Here is a 17,923-nt window from a genome sequence, read left to right as displayed (position 1 = left end):
CAGCGCCTGCTCCGGGAGCCTGGGGGTGCTCGCCCCAAGAAGAAGGGTGCTTGCTCGGACTGCTTGCGGGGACTCAGCGCGCCTTGGGGAGGGTGGGAGACAGCGCAGCCCGCTACCGCAGCCCTGGACACAGCGCAGCTCGGCGACGGGACGCAGCGCCGGGAGCCCCGGCAGAGCCCGCCCTCCCTCCCGCGTCGCCAGCCGGCGCGCGGCGCCCTCTCCGCCCGTGACTTCAGTTCGGCTCCACCCCCGCGCGGCGGCGGCGGCGGTGGCTCGCAGCTCCGTCCCAACCCGCGCGCTCCGCACAAGCCCAGCCTGGGCGAGCGGCAGGCACCTGCCCGGCGCCGCCTCCGCGCGCCCCGCCGCCGCCCAGCCCAACTTGGATGGAGTTGTGGTCCTGAGCGCACGCCCTGCCGCCGTCAGACCGTAGCCTCGCTCCGCTGCCTGCCTTCGATCCGGGACCCCCTCTCTGCTTCTCTCCGCTCCAGAGATGGGAAAAGTTGGCGCCGGGGACGGCTCCTCTGCCGGGCTGAGCGCGCTCCTTGCGGGAGCGGGGCTTCTGATGCTCCTAGCCCCCGGCGTCTGCAGCAGCCTCTCTTGCTGCCCTCCGCAGCACCCTAGCTCGACCCCACGCCGGACCCTTACCCCAAGAGGCTTTCCTCACCCGGGACCGCTGGGTCGGGCTCCTGCCACGCCCCCGCCCCTCTTCATGAGACCCCTGTTCGCAGTGGCCCCCGGGGACCAGGCGCTGTTTCTGGAGAGAGCTGGGGGCAGCAGGGTGTCAGTGGCGACCGCTGCACGCTCTGGCCGTAGGAGAAGGAGTGGAACGGAACCCGAGAAGATTGAACCCGGAGAGGGTGCGAGTCGGAGCCGCCGGGACATGCTAAAGGATGGAGGGCAGCAGGGGCCTGGGACTGGCGCACGGGACCCGGACAAAGCCACCCGCTTCCGGATGGAGGAACTGAGACTGACCAGCACCACATTTGCGCTGACGGGAGACTCGGCACACAACCAAGCTATGGTCCACTGGTCTGGCCACAACAGCAGCGTGAGTAGAATGGAACTGGGGGGAAAGGGGTGAGAGAAGGAAAGGGTTACCTTTCGCTGTGAGACCTGGCGGAGAATTGGGGGGGGGGGGAAGGCGAGAGAGGTTTCTTTCTTGGGAGATGCTGCACAGTGAATTCCTCCCAGCTAGCCTCCCCCAAGAGTTAATGGTGCCTACTAGGGGGCCCCCTCTGCCACCTTCACCTCCAGATCAAAAGGTTCAAACTGGAACGGAACAGGCAGATCTTTTTTTTTATTTTTTCAGTTCCACTGGAGAGTGGAACTGAAGACCAAATATGAGGGTGGTGTGTGCGTTAAAGTATGTTTAATGCAGAGCTTAAAGGGTTAAATTTCCAAGCCCACTGAAATTCCCTGAAGGGACATTTCCTTACCTGATAGACTGATGGAGTGCACAGAGAAGTCCGCCTCTGTGGGCTTTTTATTTTATTTTTATACAGAGCTCCTAGCCCCTTGTTCCACCCCCCGGAGAAGGCAAACTGCAGTAGGATATAAGGTGCCCTTTGGTATTAGAAATCTATTTGGGGACCAAACGGATGCAAGTTTCAGTGCAGAGTCTCCCCAGCATCTCCTGACAGCATTAGCAAGTGCATCTTGAGAGCCAGGCTTTTCTAGCCCATGAAAGGGCAGTTGTTCTCTGGCATGGTCAGCCTGGGGAAGATCAGATAGATAGATCCCAGTGACAACAACTCCCTGTTTTCCCACCGACTGACCTCCTCTAGGGAGGAGCTGAAATAAAGATTTGAGTTTCCCTTTATTAAGAAGACAGGGATGAGATTTCAGGCCCTGGGAGAAGATTTAGGGTGCAAGTCACTGGTTCTGTCAGGAGCTTCCGATCTTCAGAGGAGCCTGAATTTTTGAAATCTGAGGAAGCTACCCAGTTTAGCCCAAACCTAGAAACTTCAATGCGCTGAAATAGTAACGAACCAGTTTTGATGGTAATAACGGAAGACGATTTAAAAAGCATGTAAAGTTCTCTAGGTTGCCTTGCCATGAAGCTGATAAGAAAAGTTAGAGGTTTATAAAACGGGGATTAGGAGTGGGGGAAAGATCTCCGCTAGAGCTTTCATCCGCTGATGGAGTAGTGTCTGTAATGTGTACAGTCGACGCAACATGGTACCTTTGAAAATGTTGCCAGGAAGCTTGCCAACAAGTGCCACTTCACTGAGCTGTGTTCACTGTTGGGTTTTTAATGAGAGTTGAGATGGTTTTGAAATATACTGTGTCATGCATTAGGTGGTCTAGTCTACCCTCTACTGAGGACAGCCCCTGATTTCTAGCTAACGCAGCCTTCATGAGGGGCTGCTGCTGCCGGAGGTTCTCAGAAATCCTTTTAATCAAAATCCAAAGTTGAAATTATTTCTATTCAAATTCTAGACACTCTTGTTCTGGTGTATTATATTAAGTGTATCTTTTGTATCATAGTTACTAAACTGAACCATTAAATTTTAACTTGAATCTTCCTATACTGATTAATAAACTCTGGCTCCATTAAGTGATTAACCCAGAGCTCTGGCTTTAGGAGGAGATTTTTTTGAATGCATCAAATATGTTAGGTCTTGTTGTATTAAGAAAAAGAAAAAAAAAAAGATAAAACTTTGGACACAAAATAGTTCTGGCTTTTAACGTAATTCAAGTTGTAAAATATCACTCACCCATTAGACCTCTACTTTGGTTCATCTCTTAAAAAAGATCTTGGAAAGAGAGTGCATCCTTGGCAAATTTTAACCTCCATTTAGAAATGGCGCCAAGCACTGCCAGATTTTTTTTTTTTTTTTTTTTTTTATGCACAAGAACAAAGTGGGGCTTACTAGAGTTGGGGCTTAGGGCAGGAATATGAATCTAAGAAAAACTGTAGGAAATAATGAAGATGGTGAGTGTTAAAGGTCTGAATATTCAAATTATGTTAAGCACAGCAATGATGGGGGGTCTCATACCTCCCCGTTTCCTCCCCTCTCCTTCCAGGTCCAGCTTTGAGCATCTCATGAAACTGCTTTGTCTGTTGTATTATATATCGATGATGAAGAAAGAGAAAACATTGTTTATCCAGGTCCATTAAGGAAAGCTGACCTGGCTTATCTGGACCAGACTCCTGGGAGAGGGACATGTTAAAGTATGTTGTAAAAAGAAAAGGTGCAGAAAGATACTTTGGACAACTTTGTTCAACAAAAGCATTTCCCGCTCAGCTCTTTAGTGTTGTACTCAGCATCTGATCCATGCTGTGTGTGTGTGAGATTCCTCTACACTGGGGAATACTTCTAGATTAATATCCAAGAATCATATGTTAAGCTACTCAGGAATAGGTCCTGTGACAAAAGTCTTTTGTAACTATTCTCAATTTTATCATATTAATCCAGAGTGAGGAATCTACTTCTTTAAACCTGGGGGCAAGATTAGGAGATTCCCATGTTTTATATTTAGATCTCCTCACTATCTCATGCATCTCCTTTCCGGTTCTCAGAGATGAAGGTAACACACCTCTAAGCCTGTGTCACATTAGGTAAACTCTTGGGTTTATAAAAGCCTCTGGTTACAATAGCACCTGCCTTCAAGGTCGGAGTTCATGGCAATTATCGGCTGCCTGTCAAACCGGTGAGAAACTCTGGATTGGTCTTTCAGCTCATTCCCCTCTTTTCTTCTGCCCCATCATCTGTTGGACTTGTGCAAGTACGTAGACATATAACGGTTGTACCTCATCTGTGGGTGTAATGTGCCTCCTCCACACTGAAGTCGTCTCTCTTGATGGAAACCCTTGCTAGAGTTGGAGGAACACCTGGGGGGATATTCTGGCATGAAAGGTGCTGGGTATGAATCATTTGTCATGAGTTTGATGTCATGAGCAAGAACATATTGTTCCTATCCTACTCATTCCAGGCATGCTGTGCCCTGATCTAAATTTACATAGCAATCCTTAGAGTGTTACAAAATGTATCTGACTATATATGTGTTCCTGATGCTCTATATGTTTATACTTTTATCCCAAAGGATTTTAAAGTGCTACACTCACTAATCTATTAACTCCCTTGTAGGTGGTAAGTAGGTGACAAGTGTTAATCTCTCCCTTTTATATGTTTATACTGTAGTTCATTTGAATATTTCAATTCTTCAGCCTGGCTCCTTCTCTCTGGCAGTGGTGTGAAGTGATTTGTTAACAGAACTTTTCACTTATATTTTTCTATCATTCATACTTAGTACTCATCAGAGAGTATGGTGGCCTGGTCAGCTTTTACATAGCACGTTGCCTTTAATGGTTTTACAGTTGACATTTCTACCAAACCTTACTGAATAAACTGAGCCTCCACTGGGGCATGGTGGGTCTCTTACATTCACAAATCCCACTTAATCATCTTGAGTAGACATCTTTATATAGATGAGGAAGCTGAGGCTACAAAAGAGTAAAAGTTTCAAGAAAAAAATCACACATGAATGCACAGAGCAGGAATTGAGCCCCTGCTTTCACCTGCTCTGAACCCCCTCAGAATGGCTGCCTTCCAAGTGCTTAGGCAGACAAAATACTCTGGCCTTTGGACTCTGTATAATTCATAATCCTATTTTGAGTTGATGTCTGATGGTGATAAGACGGCATCTTCTGGACTGAAGGCTTCCACTCCTTGAAGAAAAGCTAGTGCTTTACCTTGTGCCTATCATCACATATGTCACCTAAGTGGGGAGCTGGTTGTGTTCTCATCCACCCACCTCTACATCTTCTGTGAGAGTGGAATCTGCACTTGGTGATTCAAGGAGAGTAACCTAAGATCATTTAGCTTTCTGCTTATCATTGGCAATAGATTCCTTTCCTGCTCCTCCTCTTCTTCTTTCTCCTCCTCCTTCTCTTCCTCCTCCTCCTCCTTTTCCTCTTCTTCTTGCTCCCCCCTCCTGCTTCTCCTCCTCCTCCTGTTCTTCCTCTTCCTATTCTTCCTCTTCCTCCTCCTCCTTCTCCTCTTCTTCTATGATACACAAGCTCTTATAAAGAAGCTGGGTGTCAGTTATTTGGCAAACTGTATTGATACAGTGCCCCCCCCTCTTTTCTGACCTCACTCATTTTTGTTTTTAAATAAAGTGAAAAAATCTTTAGCTTTCCTTACTAAGCCCACATACTAACTTCTCTGGTGGTCCCTATGATTTTAATGACTGCTGGTGTGATGTGGAGGTGTTGGAAAGGCAGCAATATTAGGGACAGACGGATCTGAGTTCTCATCTTACCTCTCCCACTTCCCAACACATTGCCTTGAGAAATTACTTGTGTTCTTTGAGGTTTAGGCTCCTCATCTTGAGACATGGGGTGGTATGTTTTCTGTAGTTCTTTTTCCTTAAAGACTTAATGTCAAGTACGTTCTGTCCTTTGTATTTGGGAAGTCTTTAATAAGTGATCCTTCTTTAGGTGAAAAGTAAAGTCTGGCAATTAAGAATGTCAAATCAGAGACATGGTTACATGTAATACAGTCACACCATGGTGACACCCCATATACAGCTAAAGTGTAGTGTGGGAGGCTGAGATTTAGACAAGACACAATCACCTATATCTCTCACCAGTAAAATAAAAAAATAAAAAATAAAAAGATGCTTTCATTTCTATAGGTCTTTTCCCCCATACCCATGTTCAAATTTGTTTGTGAGGTGTCACGGACTTTGAGACCTGCAGAGACACATATTGCAACCTGTGCTTATACATTTGGTTTACTGGATTTCTTTTATCACATCTTTGATTTACTAAATGTGCTATTTTTGTGTTGAAGAGCAGGTTTTTTGGAAAGTAAAAACCTTTTAGATATTTGATGGACATTGTCTATAGTAAATCAACTCTAGGAAGTTTGTCACATTCTTTTAAGGCAGTTTCTTAGACAGCCATTGCTTAGGCTACGTAGGCAGGTGGAATAAATGGTTTTACTAATGAGAAGAATAGCTACTTACATGCTAGGACTGATTGACATGTGTCAACATTGTGATGAGAACCTTGCATGAATTTTATTTACTTTTAATTATTAAATACTTACTGAACTCCAAATATCTGTCATTCACTGGCATGGGATGGATGTTTGTGGCATGGAACTTAAAAAAAAAAAATGAAAGGAAGAAAAAAAATTCTCGCACCCAAGAGCTTTCAGTCTTGTACCCAAAGAATTTTTACAAGAGAGCACTGTGGATCCATGTGCTCTGAAGCAGGCTGACATATGGTAGGACTGTAGAGGTAGGCTGAATATCTTCTGGAAGGAAAGTCTTTGAGCTTTATTGCAGGGGGAGTGCTTCAATGGCACTTTCAGATACATGGAAAAGACAAGTAACTAGAAAGTATAGCAAAGGCATTTTGAGCTGAACAGATTTCGTAAGTAAGATAAGAGGCATGGACATCACCACTCATTTGTAGAAAATCTATCTAACTTTGTTAAAAACAAAACAACAACAACAAAAACTTGTGTTGAAAGTTTAAATTCCAATACTAGCCTTAAAGGGACAGTGGAAGTAAAGAGTTTGTGCATCAGTCCTCCAGTATGTCTGGTTGTGTTCCATGGCTAGTGTGTGACTAGAAACACCGTGATCCCTGAAAGCTACACCTGCCTATACGTGTCCATTAAGTCTCAGCTGGAGTCAGCATGTTCCCATTTTTATGTTGACATATTTTTGTACATACCCCTTTTTCTCACCAGAAAATAATTTGCCACTGGTTAGTTTTTAGTCAGATATATCCCCAGCTGTTCCACCTAGAGGATAAGTTAATTACACACACACACACACACACACACACACACACACACACACACACATAACACATTGCCAGTTTATGTGAGTCACTAAGCATATGTTAAAAGTTTGTCTCATCAAATCTGCCCTGTAGTTCTTCATGGATAATGTGGATAATACATCTCCTTCCCCTGTCCAAACAAAACTGTCCAAACAGTCTCTCTGCTGTGTCTGAAGTCAGTACCAGAGACGATGCATGCCTAGAGTGAGGTGAGATCAGGTCCACCTTTTCGGGTTGTTCTTGAGGAGCTGAAACTCTGCTCAGATGGGATTGTTGGCCTAATCAAATAACTGATGGTAAAAAGGTGGGATCTTATTGTAAAACACTGATAATACAGCCTGTTCTAAGACTTAGGTATGGGACAAGGAAAGAACATTAATACTAGTATTTCTTCCTGCCATTCCACAGGTGTCTAAAAATATCATATTTTATTTATTGTTTCTGTAGCACTCTTAAATGTTACTTTAGCACTTTAGATCAGTTCCAGCTCATTTTTTCTCTTTAAATAATGCTTCTGTTCTCAAAGACTGAAGCATCACTTCCCTTACCTGAGTTTCATTCTCCATACAATCCTGTAAAATGGAAGAGACTATTTCCATCTACATTTCTGGGAGAGGGAAACCCTTCCCTTGCTGTAAAAGAGAACCTTTTGTAGGATCAGAAAGCCAGAAATATTTGGCTACATTGTGCAACACACTGGATTCTTGGTACAGTGCTCCACTTCTTGCCAGGTACATGCCAGGCAGATGTTAGAATGCAGATACATTGTAGCCTCAGGGATAGGCAGTCTGTAAAAATGTATCCATTGTGCTGAGAACTCTTTATGGTGGCTAGGGAGCTCAGGTTATTTGCTTTTGGCTTCAGTGCATGAGGCCTCATTGTGTGCTTTAAGCCTTGAACTCGTGGTCCTAAGGAGAGATGAAGAAACAGCCTGGCAGTGAGCTTCCTGACAGTAACTTCTGTGACTTCTGCACCCCACACTTAATGTACTGCAGACAGGAGATTGCTTTGGACTGGGGTTTCTGAAGCTGGGGATGGGAAAGCAAGTAGAATCCTGCCATCACCATCTCTTTCCTTAACTGCTTTCCAGTGAGTTTTAATTAAAATAATGCTGAAGGTGGCCTCAGCTAAGGGAACTGTGGGTGTCATGCTTCAGAGCAGCAGAAGTCAAGGTGAAGGAGCACGATTTGGGGTACAGAGCTAAACAGAGAATTCTCAACTGAGGAATACCGAATGGCTGAGAAACACCTGAAAAAATGTTTAACATCCTTAGTCATCAGGGAAATGCAAATCAAAACAACCCTGAGATTCCATCTCACACCAGTCAGAATGGCTAAGATTAAAAATTCAGGTGACAGCAGATGCTGGCGAGGNTGTGGAGAAAGAGNAACACTCCTCCATTGCTGGTGGGATTGCAAGCTTGTACAACCACTCTGGAAATCAGTCTGGTGGTTCCTCAGAAAATTGGACATAGTACTCGGAGGACCCAGCAGTACCTCTTCTGGGCATATGCCCAGAAGATCTTCCAACTGGTAATAAGGACACATGCTCCACTATGTTCATAGCAGCCTTATTTAGAATAGCCAGAAGCTGGAAAGAACCCAGATGTCCCTCTATAGAGGAATGGATACAGAAAATGTGGTATATTTACACAATGGAGTACTACTCAGCTATTAAAAACAATGAATTTATGAAATTCTTGGGCAAATGGATGTATCTGGAGGATATCATCCTTAGTGAGGTAACCCAGTCACAAAAGAAGTCACNAGATATGCACTCACTGATAAGCGGATATTAGCCCAGAAACTTAGAATACCCAAGATACATTACGCAAAACACAAGAAAACCAAGAAGGATGACCATTGTGCGAGATTTGATGCTAATGGTGACTAGCTAGTGCTCATTGGAGAGAAAGTACTCAAGAATTACACTGAGTCATAGGCCATTGCTTTCTTTTTTTTCGGCTTCTAATTTCCAGGGGAGAAGACTTGAGGTGGTCTATATCTAGTGAAGATCTTGAAGGTCTATATCTAGATTGATGTGTAGCCCCCAACCGTCTCTTCATAACATAAAGAACCGTCAAGTTAGTGATCAGGCTGCTCATTGAGAACATGTTGTGGACCATTGCTGGGCTATGCCCTGTAATCATGATGCCTTTACAAACTAGTTTGTGCCATCCCCACTCTAAGTCTGTGACTGTCTGAGCCTGAAGGACTTGCCCAAAGTTGCCCAGTTGGGAAATACTCAGGACAAAATTTGCCTTTTGCCACTTTTAGCTTCAACACTTTTACTGCTTGCATGGTGCCTCTTAGATGGGCTTATTGTTTTATTGTTCTGAAAGTGGGAATGCCAGAAGGCAAGGGAGAAGGCCTGTAAAGAGACTCTTAGCACAAATAACACATTTGGTGGCACCTTTCTTGGCCTTACTGTCTTCTCAGGCCACTGGTGTATGATGCTCTGCTGAGAAGTTGCTTTGGGGTACAGCTTGATCAGTGCCCTAACTGCTGCCAAAACCCACGCTTGCCCTCCTGAACTCATCTATGCCTCATCCTATGACTGAGAGGGAATGTGTAGGATGTGCTTACTCCCTGCTGGCTAATGACCCTAGAATGACAGTGTGGACAACTGTATCTTAAAAAAAGAAGAAGAAGAAGAAGAAGTGCTAATATGAGTCATATTAGCAGACAACCAACTAATCATGCTATGCCCTGGAGCAAACGGATTGATGCCTGTAGTCATCACCCCTTAATAGAGTAGCCTGGGCTATCAAGGTATAAAATCCTGTATCATCAGGCCAGCTCCAGGGCCTATATGTGAGTGGGTGGATGGGGTGGAGGTGTTCAGGGGGACATTATTAGACAAGAGAAATCTGCCCTATCTCAGCAATTCCACCCCACACTCTCCAGTATTGTCTTTAAAGTATGTCTAGGGGCTATTTTAGGCATGCCCCCTACACTAGTTCAGAAACTTTTCTGCAGCCTGCTTGCTCTAACTTGCATTTGGCTGAGCTAACGGTGAGCACACACTCCGTTAACAATGCCACCATCAGCATTTCCCAAAGGACTGTCCTCATGGGACTCATGTGTGAAGTGAATTCCCAGGTGAGAGGTAGATGCTGATGTCTGCGTTGTGACAAATCCCTTGGAAATTTGTCCACCTTGGACACTGTTTGTTTTAGAAGCATGTGAATTTTAGGGTCTGTGAAGCTCTTTTCTCTCCATACAATTATAATTTTTGTTTGCATGCTATGTTTTCCCATGAAGAACTGAGGCATGTAGATTTTGAACTCTCCTTAATGGAAATTCCTGGTGCTTGATACAAGGTAAAAGGCCTTGCTGATCACATGGGTTAGAAAAACCTCCCTATTATTACTAGGAAATTATTTTCCTTTCTCAATGTAACCTGGAAGTGGCAAAATGTTGCACATAAGCATATGTGACTTAAAGAGATTTAACCTAGAGATTGCTTTAATTTCTTGCTTTATTATCTGGTACATATGTTAATTTATAATTATCTGGTACATGTATTAATTTGGCAAAGGATACAGTTCTGTGCTTCTATCGTCCTTTAAAATGTGGACAATAATGAACATTTTTAAAAATTTTAAATAATTGTTTTTGGTGTTTTTGAGATTAATATAATTGCATTAGTTCCTCCTATATAGGTAGGTGATAATTAAGTGATTATAAATATTAAAAATATTTAAAGCAGCCCCTAGTACACAGTATGCAACCATACTAATGTCACTATCATTATCATTATTGTTTGTTACTATTACTCTTAATATTAATAATACCTAAATATAGCATACTAGAAGATGCTTGTAATATGTTCATTATAATATTGCCTTTCTCCCCACATTAATCATTTAGCTACATTTATGTTTGTATGCACACATGTTTACGCATGTGCAGGTCGGAGGACAATTTAGAGGATTCAGTTTTCTCCTTGTACCAGTGGACTTGGGAATTGAACCTCAGGTTGTCAGGGTTGGCAGTAGTCATCTTCACCTGCTGAGAGGACTTGCCAGCCCCATGGTTTTTGACTCCAGTTCCTTTACTGGAATGATGTCTGAGACACTGTGCTATTTATGTTTTGGTTGGGGAGGCATCCTTCTCAAGTGTTATCTCTCTCAGTCTAATACTTGCATCTTAAATAGTTTCTGTTTTATTTGCTATTTTCTAGAAAAACTAGCTTTCTGTAGTGCTGCAACCCCACACTCCAACCGGCAGAGACGGGAAAAAATGACATGAATGCCAAGGAAGGTTTCTCCAACAACTTTTGTCTTTATCTCGGGCTCATCCTGTTTTTGTTTTTCATCAGTCCTCTGCCTCTTATCCCTCCCCCTTCTCCTGGATCCAATCAGCATTCAACACACTCTGAACATGAGCCGTGCATGCAGGCAGGGTGTGCTGTGATAGACCAGTGACTCATCAGGCAGACAGCATAGGATCTTACAAGTGTGCAGGCTCAGGTTCTTGGTAAACAGGGATCATAGGGCTTGGCCACACCCGCTTCCCACATATCCCCCTTTTTGTTTAATTAACTTGGCTCCAGGATCGCATCTGTCTTAGGTTGCCCTCAACCATGTTACATCCTTACCTGTCATTGGTGTGGTGAACTCACTTTCACCAACCTGTCTTAAGTTGGTATGCACATGTGAGAGTCTTACCCGTCATGAATTAATGATCCAGCATACTGAGCCAAACATGGGGCGAACTACCTGACTCTATAGCCGCCATAGCTTGAGTCAGCAGTCATTGGTCAGCCTGCGCCCACCTGCGAATGCATACCATCCACCACAGCATCTCCAATCACTGCTGTAACGATGGCGGCTGTAATTCCAAAATCTCTCCTATTCCTTAGGAGCACTGCCAACTGACCCTCCTGCACCTCCAGAGGCCAGGGTATGGCTGTGGGTATTCTGGTCACCATCACCGGGGGGGGGGCTAGTAGCATTCCAGCATTGAGACAAAAAGCATGTGATATTGGAGCATTCTAATTCAAAAGAACTAGTCCTATTACTAACTAAAAAGAAAAAGGGAGATACCATACATCCACAGAAAAAACACAGACTCCCGTTCAAGGATACATTAAACAAGGCATTGCACAAAATCTGGGATAAACACCAGCATCAACACTCAGGGGAACCGGTAGGGGAAGGGCCTTCACTATCCCCCATAACTCTCCCTCCTGAGCCATCACCATACTTATCAGTAGATTATTCTCTCCACGGTCGTGTCAAGTGTTCTGACACCCAAAGGGGATTTTCTTGATCCTGTGGAAAGATGCACACTGCTCCCCATGTTCATACTAAAACCTGATCAGGGCCTTTCCATTGTCCAGTAAGGACATCCTTCCATAGGACAGACACAGATTTAGCAACATGTGGAGAGCAATGACAATCCGCAGCACAACAGCCATCAAAATCCAAATTTAAAAAGTTAAGAATAAAACGAATAAGTTTTAATTTATCTTTGGGGGACTTAAATTGTACTCCCATTCCCCCTTTAGTTTAATTAAAGCATATTTTAAAGTTGCATTTGCTCTTTCCTCAATGCCTTGGCCGTGGGGATTGTAGGGCAGACCATGAACCAAATGTGTTCCCAAAGCTTGACAAAAGTGTAAAAAATTTTGCAATGTATAGGCAGGTTCATTATCTGTTTTAATTTGTCTTGGCATACCCCATGNAGCAAAGGCATGAAGGCAATGAGCAATAATGTGTTGTGCCTTTTCCCCTGCATGAGCAGTGGCAAAAATGATACCTGAGCAGGTATCCACTGGTACATGCACATACTTTCAAGACCCAAATTCAGAAATATGGGTAATGTCCATCTGCCAGATTGCTAATGGTTTAAGTCCTCTGGGATTTACCCCTGTGCTCTTTTGAGGCAATAGGGAAACACAATGGGCACATTTCAATAACACTTTGTGAGTTTGTTCTTGTGTGATGTTAAATTTTCTTCTCAGGGTTTCTGCATTAACATGAAAATTTGTGTGGAACTCCTGGGCAAGCTGAAAATGGGAGGCGGACAAAAAGGCGAACACTGAACGCATGTGTGTATCTGCAATAGCATTGCCTTCTGTCAACGGCCCAGGGAGTCCAGTATGGGCTCTAATATGAATAATACAAAAAGAATTTTTTCTACCCCATATACATTTTTGTAAGGATGACAAAAGGTCAAAAACAGTGGATGTTGAATTAACCCTACATTTTCCAATTGTTGAACTGCTTGGACCACATAGTGGCTATCTGAAATCAAATTAAAGGCCTCTTCAATTTCTAGGAACACTTGTGTAGGACAGCATGTAATTCTATCGCTTGTGCAGATTGAGAAGGGAACAGATGAACTCATGGGGCATCTCCTTCCACACAAACCACTCCTACCCCTCCTTTCGATCCATCTGTAAACACATTTACCACACCAGCAATGGGTTCCATGGGTGAGAGAGATAGTGATTACTGGGTAGGCTCCAACCTCGTGAGGCACACACTGGAGCATGTTGACTGTTTTTCCCCTCACTTTCCTCATCCCCTTTATAAGGAGGAGGTGAGGGTAAGGGAGGCACCGAGGGTTCAGGCGGTCTTCCTCACTTAAAGCTCAACTTAGATATTATGCTAGCTACTTCATCTCCACCATCTGAAGATTCCTCTGTACTCTCATCAGTACTCGCCTGTCTTTTAGTCTCCTTTCTTTTCTGCTAATCACTATGTTGAGACATAACCTCCTTTACTTTCTCTAATGCTTCTACCCCCTTTTCTATCAGGCAAAATTTGACTACATTCCAAATGGCTAGCATGCCCAATGTTAATAGGGTAGTCAAATTCGCTGCCTGCAAGTCTCAACCTAGTCGTTCCCAAAATCGGGGGTTCACATAGCCCTCTTCTAGAAACCAGGGTCCCTCTTTAATTATTGTTTCCAAGAATTTGTCTAGAGTTTCATTTTTTTAATTTTTTAATTTAACTCCGCACTAATGCGGTTTTTACTTTCACTTTTGAAGCGGCAGATCCCATGGCTTCGTATCTGAGGTTTTTCCGTCCCTTTTGGAGGCTAAACTTTCCTAACTCCGTCCCTCTACCGGGGAGCCTCTTCCTAGCACTAGATTAATTCTTATTTACCACGGAACTTCCGTAGCTCCTTTTTCTCATTCCAGCTCTTGCATGAGTTCTGAAGTTTCTGCCTTTTCTTTTTCTAACTTCTTCCTCTTCTTTCTCCTTAGCCAACCAAATAGCTTCTAATTCAGCTTGTCTTTGCTTTTATTTGGCTTCCTGTTCCTTTTACCTGGCTTCTGCTTTTGCTTTCTTTTTTGCTTCTTTCTTGGCCTTTTCTTCTTTTCTACCCCGTACAGGCCACCAGATGCCACAATCCTGCACTCCAACTGGCAGGGACGGGAAAAAACAACACGAATGCCAAGGAAGGTTTCTCCAACAACTTTCGTCTTTATCTTGGGCTCATCCTGTTTTTGTTTTTCATCAGTCCTCTGCCTCTTATCCCTCCCCCTTCTCCTGGATCCAATCAGCGTTCAGCACGCTTTGAACACAAGCCCTGCATGGAGGCATGGTGGGTGGTGATAGGCCAGTGACTCATCAGGCATGCAGCACAGGATCTTACAAGTGCTCAGGTTCAGGTTCTTGGTATTCAGGGATCAGGGGCTTGGCCATACCCGCTTCCTGCACTGTAGAACAGCAGTTCTCAACCTGTGGGGAGAGATCCCTGTGTCAGATATCCTGTATATGAGATTACAATTCTTAACAGTAGCAAAATTTCAGTTATAAAGTAGCAACGAAATGATTTTATGGTTGTGGTTACCACAACATGGGGAACAGTGTTAAAGGGTCTCAGCATTAGGAAAGGGGAAAGCCACTGATGTAGAATAAACAGCCTATCACCATGCGTGTGTGTCACAGACTATTAAAGCTGGGAAAAGGCTGACTTCATAGGCACCCAGTGTGAAGTGAGTAATCTCTCACAAAAGACAAGAAAGAGATGGATCATAAAATAGTACAAAGGCAGGCCCAGGAAGTCAAGGACGTTTAGGGCTATGTTGTTCCCACATATATTCCAAGTTCTGTGAATGCTCTTGGATGTACTAAGGTTTTGAAAGTCTTTCAGTAATTCTATACACTGCATAATTATGTTTTTATTTACAAAACCTATTTCTGACTCAGAATGTTTGCTTGTGGTTATGATGAACATTGAGATTATATGTGATTTTTTTTTTTTTTTTGGTCTGTCTTTTGATGTTTCTCAGCAAACATAAATTGCTTGCGTCCTTCTAAAAAGTTACTTTAAAAAGAAAAATAAAACATAAAGGGGCAAATGTGCTTGTGAACTTGGCCTCATTAGCACTGACTTCAGGCGCTGAGCTGGACAAAGCACTCTCAGCGTGATGCCTGCTTGGTTTTTCTAATCACTGTTGTTGAGAAACAACAGTGCCTGTGGTTTTCTCAACAAAATCACCCCGTGTGTCTCTCTCCTGACTGAACTACAGCCTATGTTTCTGGGCCCCATTTCTGCCATGGCCATTCTGATACAGGAGAAAAGGAACATGGAGGTAGTTTTATCTATTGACTACATCACATATTTAAGTTTACATCTCAGTGGCTATCTGGATCTTGGTCTCTACGTTTACAGCATAAATAGGCACATAAATACTTTCATAATTAACATGTGAAATTCTGTGTATGTGCACATGTGTGCACGTGTATGTGTGTGTGCGTGCTTGTGTATGTGATTCACAGCAGCATGTTCTAAAGTGACTATCACTGCTCTTAAAAGTGAAGTGGGTAGTCTTGCATGTCAATAGAATAGATGTTTAGAGACCATTGGTTGGAACTCAGTATGATGGTTTCTAGGAAAAGAAAGAAAAGAAAGAGAAGAGGTAACAGGAACAGGAGTATGGAGAATTAAAGTGTACATGAATACACATGAATAGAGTGAGACAGAGAGAGAGAAATAGAAACAGATCAGGAACAAGTTTGCTCTCCTGTTTTATGTTTCATTGTCAAGTAACTTAAAAAGTGTCTGTTTATTGAGAAACAGACGAAAATCACATGTAATATTCATCATAATACACAAACATTTTTAGTTACAGATAAAAATGCTGTAGGAAAGAGAGAGGTGGGGGAGAACAGATAAAAAGAAAACAGATATAGACTGATAAAGTAGGTAAGTAGGAAAAGAAGGAAAAAGGAAATTTGAGAGAAAGACACATAAAAGCTGTTGATTAGGAAAGACATTTTGAGGTGGTAGGGCCACATGGGGTAGCTTTTCTACCCTCTTATTTGACAGTGTTTAGCATCCAGCCATGTGAAAGGGCCAATCCGGGACTGGTAAGCCTGCTTGTGTCATGGCTTTGAGAGCACCATGTGAGCTGAGCTCCCTGTGGTGGATGTGGTACATGTGGCATTTATGTGCTGTTAAGAATCTCTAAAGAGTAATGGGTTTGGAGAAGTGAGCCTGATTGGTTCATGTAAAGATAGTGATTGGTAGGAAAGGAGGCAGTTTGAGCTCACCCTTAATCCCATGTATTTTTGAGTCTGGGCTTCATCTTGGGTTGTTAGCAGTCAACGAGCTGCCTTTGATTTGATACCTCAGTGTTTATTCTTTATTATTTTAGTATCCAAGATACTTGGGACAAAGGTCAATAGGTCTTAAAAATAACAGATTATTTTCCGTCTTATAATTTCCTACTAGATTATTGACCACCAACCAGACCAAAGAATTTGATCTTCCAAAAGAAATAAACTCATAAAATTTGCCCTGCTCATGACCACATCTGCAAACCCACGCAAAAACCTTCAGAATATAATTTGATTATCTGAGCACTGAGGGTCATTCTCAGTGGCTATTCTGGGTTTCTGGTTTTACATAGTTTAAGGGGAGAATTTGTGTCATCTTCAATGCCTACCCAATCAGCATGAGACATTAAGGCTACAGGCTCCATACTTTCTAAGCATCAACATTTACAAGCACAGTGTGATTTTAAAGACAGGGAGAGGACACTAGGGAATTCTATATCCAAGTTACCCGTTCTTGATTGGCTATTTATTGCAAATAAGAGATGGCATTTATAAATTAAATCCATAGAAAAGTCCCAGAACACAAACATAGCTTTTTTTTTTCTTACTGTTTACTTTTCTACATAACTGGGAACAATACACCAGCAGGAGAGAACTGATGAGGAGAGTCTAACTGTTGGCTGAAGGGGATGCCTGCAGGATGCATGTGGACACACAGGGTGTAAGAAGCAATGCCCAAGTGACTTTGCACATAATTCTCAGATGAGCTGCTACTTGAGAGGATGTTGCAAAGCTCAGACCTGGTCTGGGATGACTTGGAAATTTTTGACTTATATACATTGTACTTATGTATTAAAAGATTGAATGCTGGGATTTCATCATTTTACAACAGAAAGGGCTTGGGCAAAAGTTTTCTTTTTTTTTACATAATTTTTTTAAGCTATTTTCTTTATTTACATTTCAAATGCTATCCCGAAAGTTCCCTTTACCCTTCCTCCGCCCTGGTCCCCTACCCACCCACTCCCACTTCTTGGCCCTGGCATTCAGACCAATTTCCCTTATGAATATCGATGCAAAAATACTCAATAAAATCCTTGCATTAAAAAAATCGAATCCAAGAACACATCAAAATGATCATCCCTCATGACCAAGTAGGCTTCATCCCAGAGATGCAGGTCTAATATATGGAAATCCATCAACGTAATCCACTATATAAACAAAGTCAAAGACAAAAACCACATGATCATCTCGTTAGATGCTGAGAAAGCATTTGACAAAATCCAACATGCCTTCATGATAAAAGTTTTTCAAGTGATGTCAAATATACTCTAAATTAGAAATCAGTTCCCTTTTTTACTTAAGTAAGTGCTGACTTCATTTCATATATGAGCCCCCTTTTTATATTTAAGTTATATCAAAATCTTGAGCAAAAGAAAGAAAATTGTATTTGACTTGAAAACATTATAGGTTCACAAGCACCTTCATACTTCTTATTCACCTTAGTTTGTGTTAGTAAAGAATTTGATGGGAGGCAGATGAGGTGGCGATGTGGGTAACTCTCCCAAGTTGTCCTTCCTCTCTCTCTCTCTCTCTCTCTC

The 17,923-nt window shown here is 42.9% G+C and overlaps 1 protein-coding gene across 5 annotated transcripts in view; it reads left to right on the top strand.

Annotated features, from left to right (window-relative positions):
• Positions 1 to 302: 302 nt before the first annotated feature.
• Positions 303 to 17,923, top strand: part of Sorcs1 (sortilin related VPS10 domain containing receptor 1) — a 501,662-nt gene continuing 484,041 nt past the window's right edge. For all 5 annotated transcript variants that reach the window (XM_021205280.2, XM_021205273.2, XM_029537410.1 and 2 more), the window contains exon 1: positions 303 to 1,048. In XM_021205280.2, the coding sequence (XP_021060939.1) occupies positions 491 to 1,048 (558 nt within the window). In that variant the 5' untranslated portion in view covers positions 303 to 490. The remainder of the gene's footprint in view (positions 1,049 to 17,923) is intronic.

The sequence above is a fragment of the Mus pahari genome, chromosome 1 (assembly GCF_900095145.1).
Source record: "Mus pahari chromosome 1, PAHARI_EIJ_v1.1, whole genome shotgun sequence".
Classification (NCBI taxonomy): Eukaryota; Metazoa; Chordata; class Mammalia; order Rodentia; family Muridae; genus Mus; species Mus pahari.
This window is presented reverse-complemented; position numbering and strand designations above follow the sequence as displayed.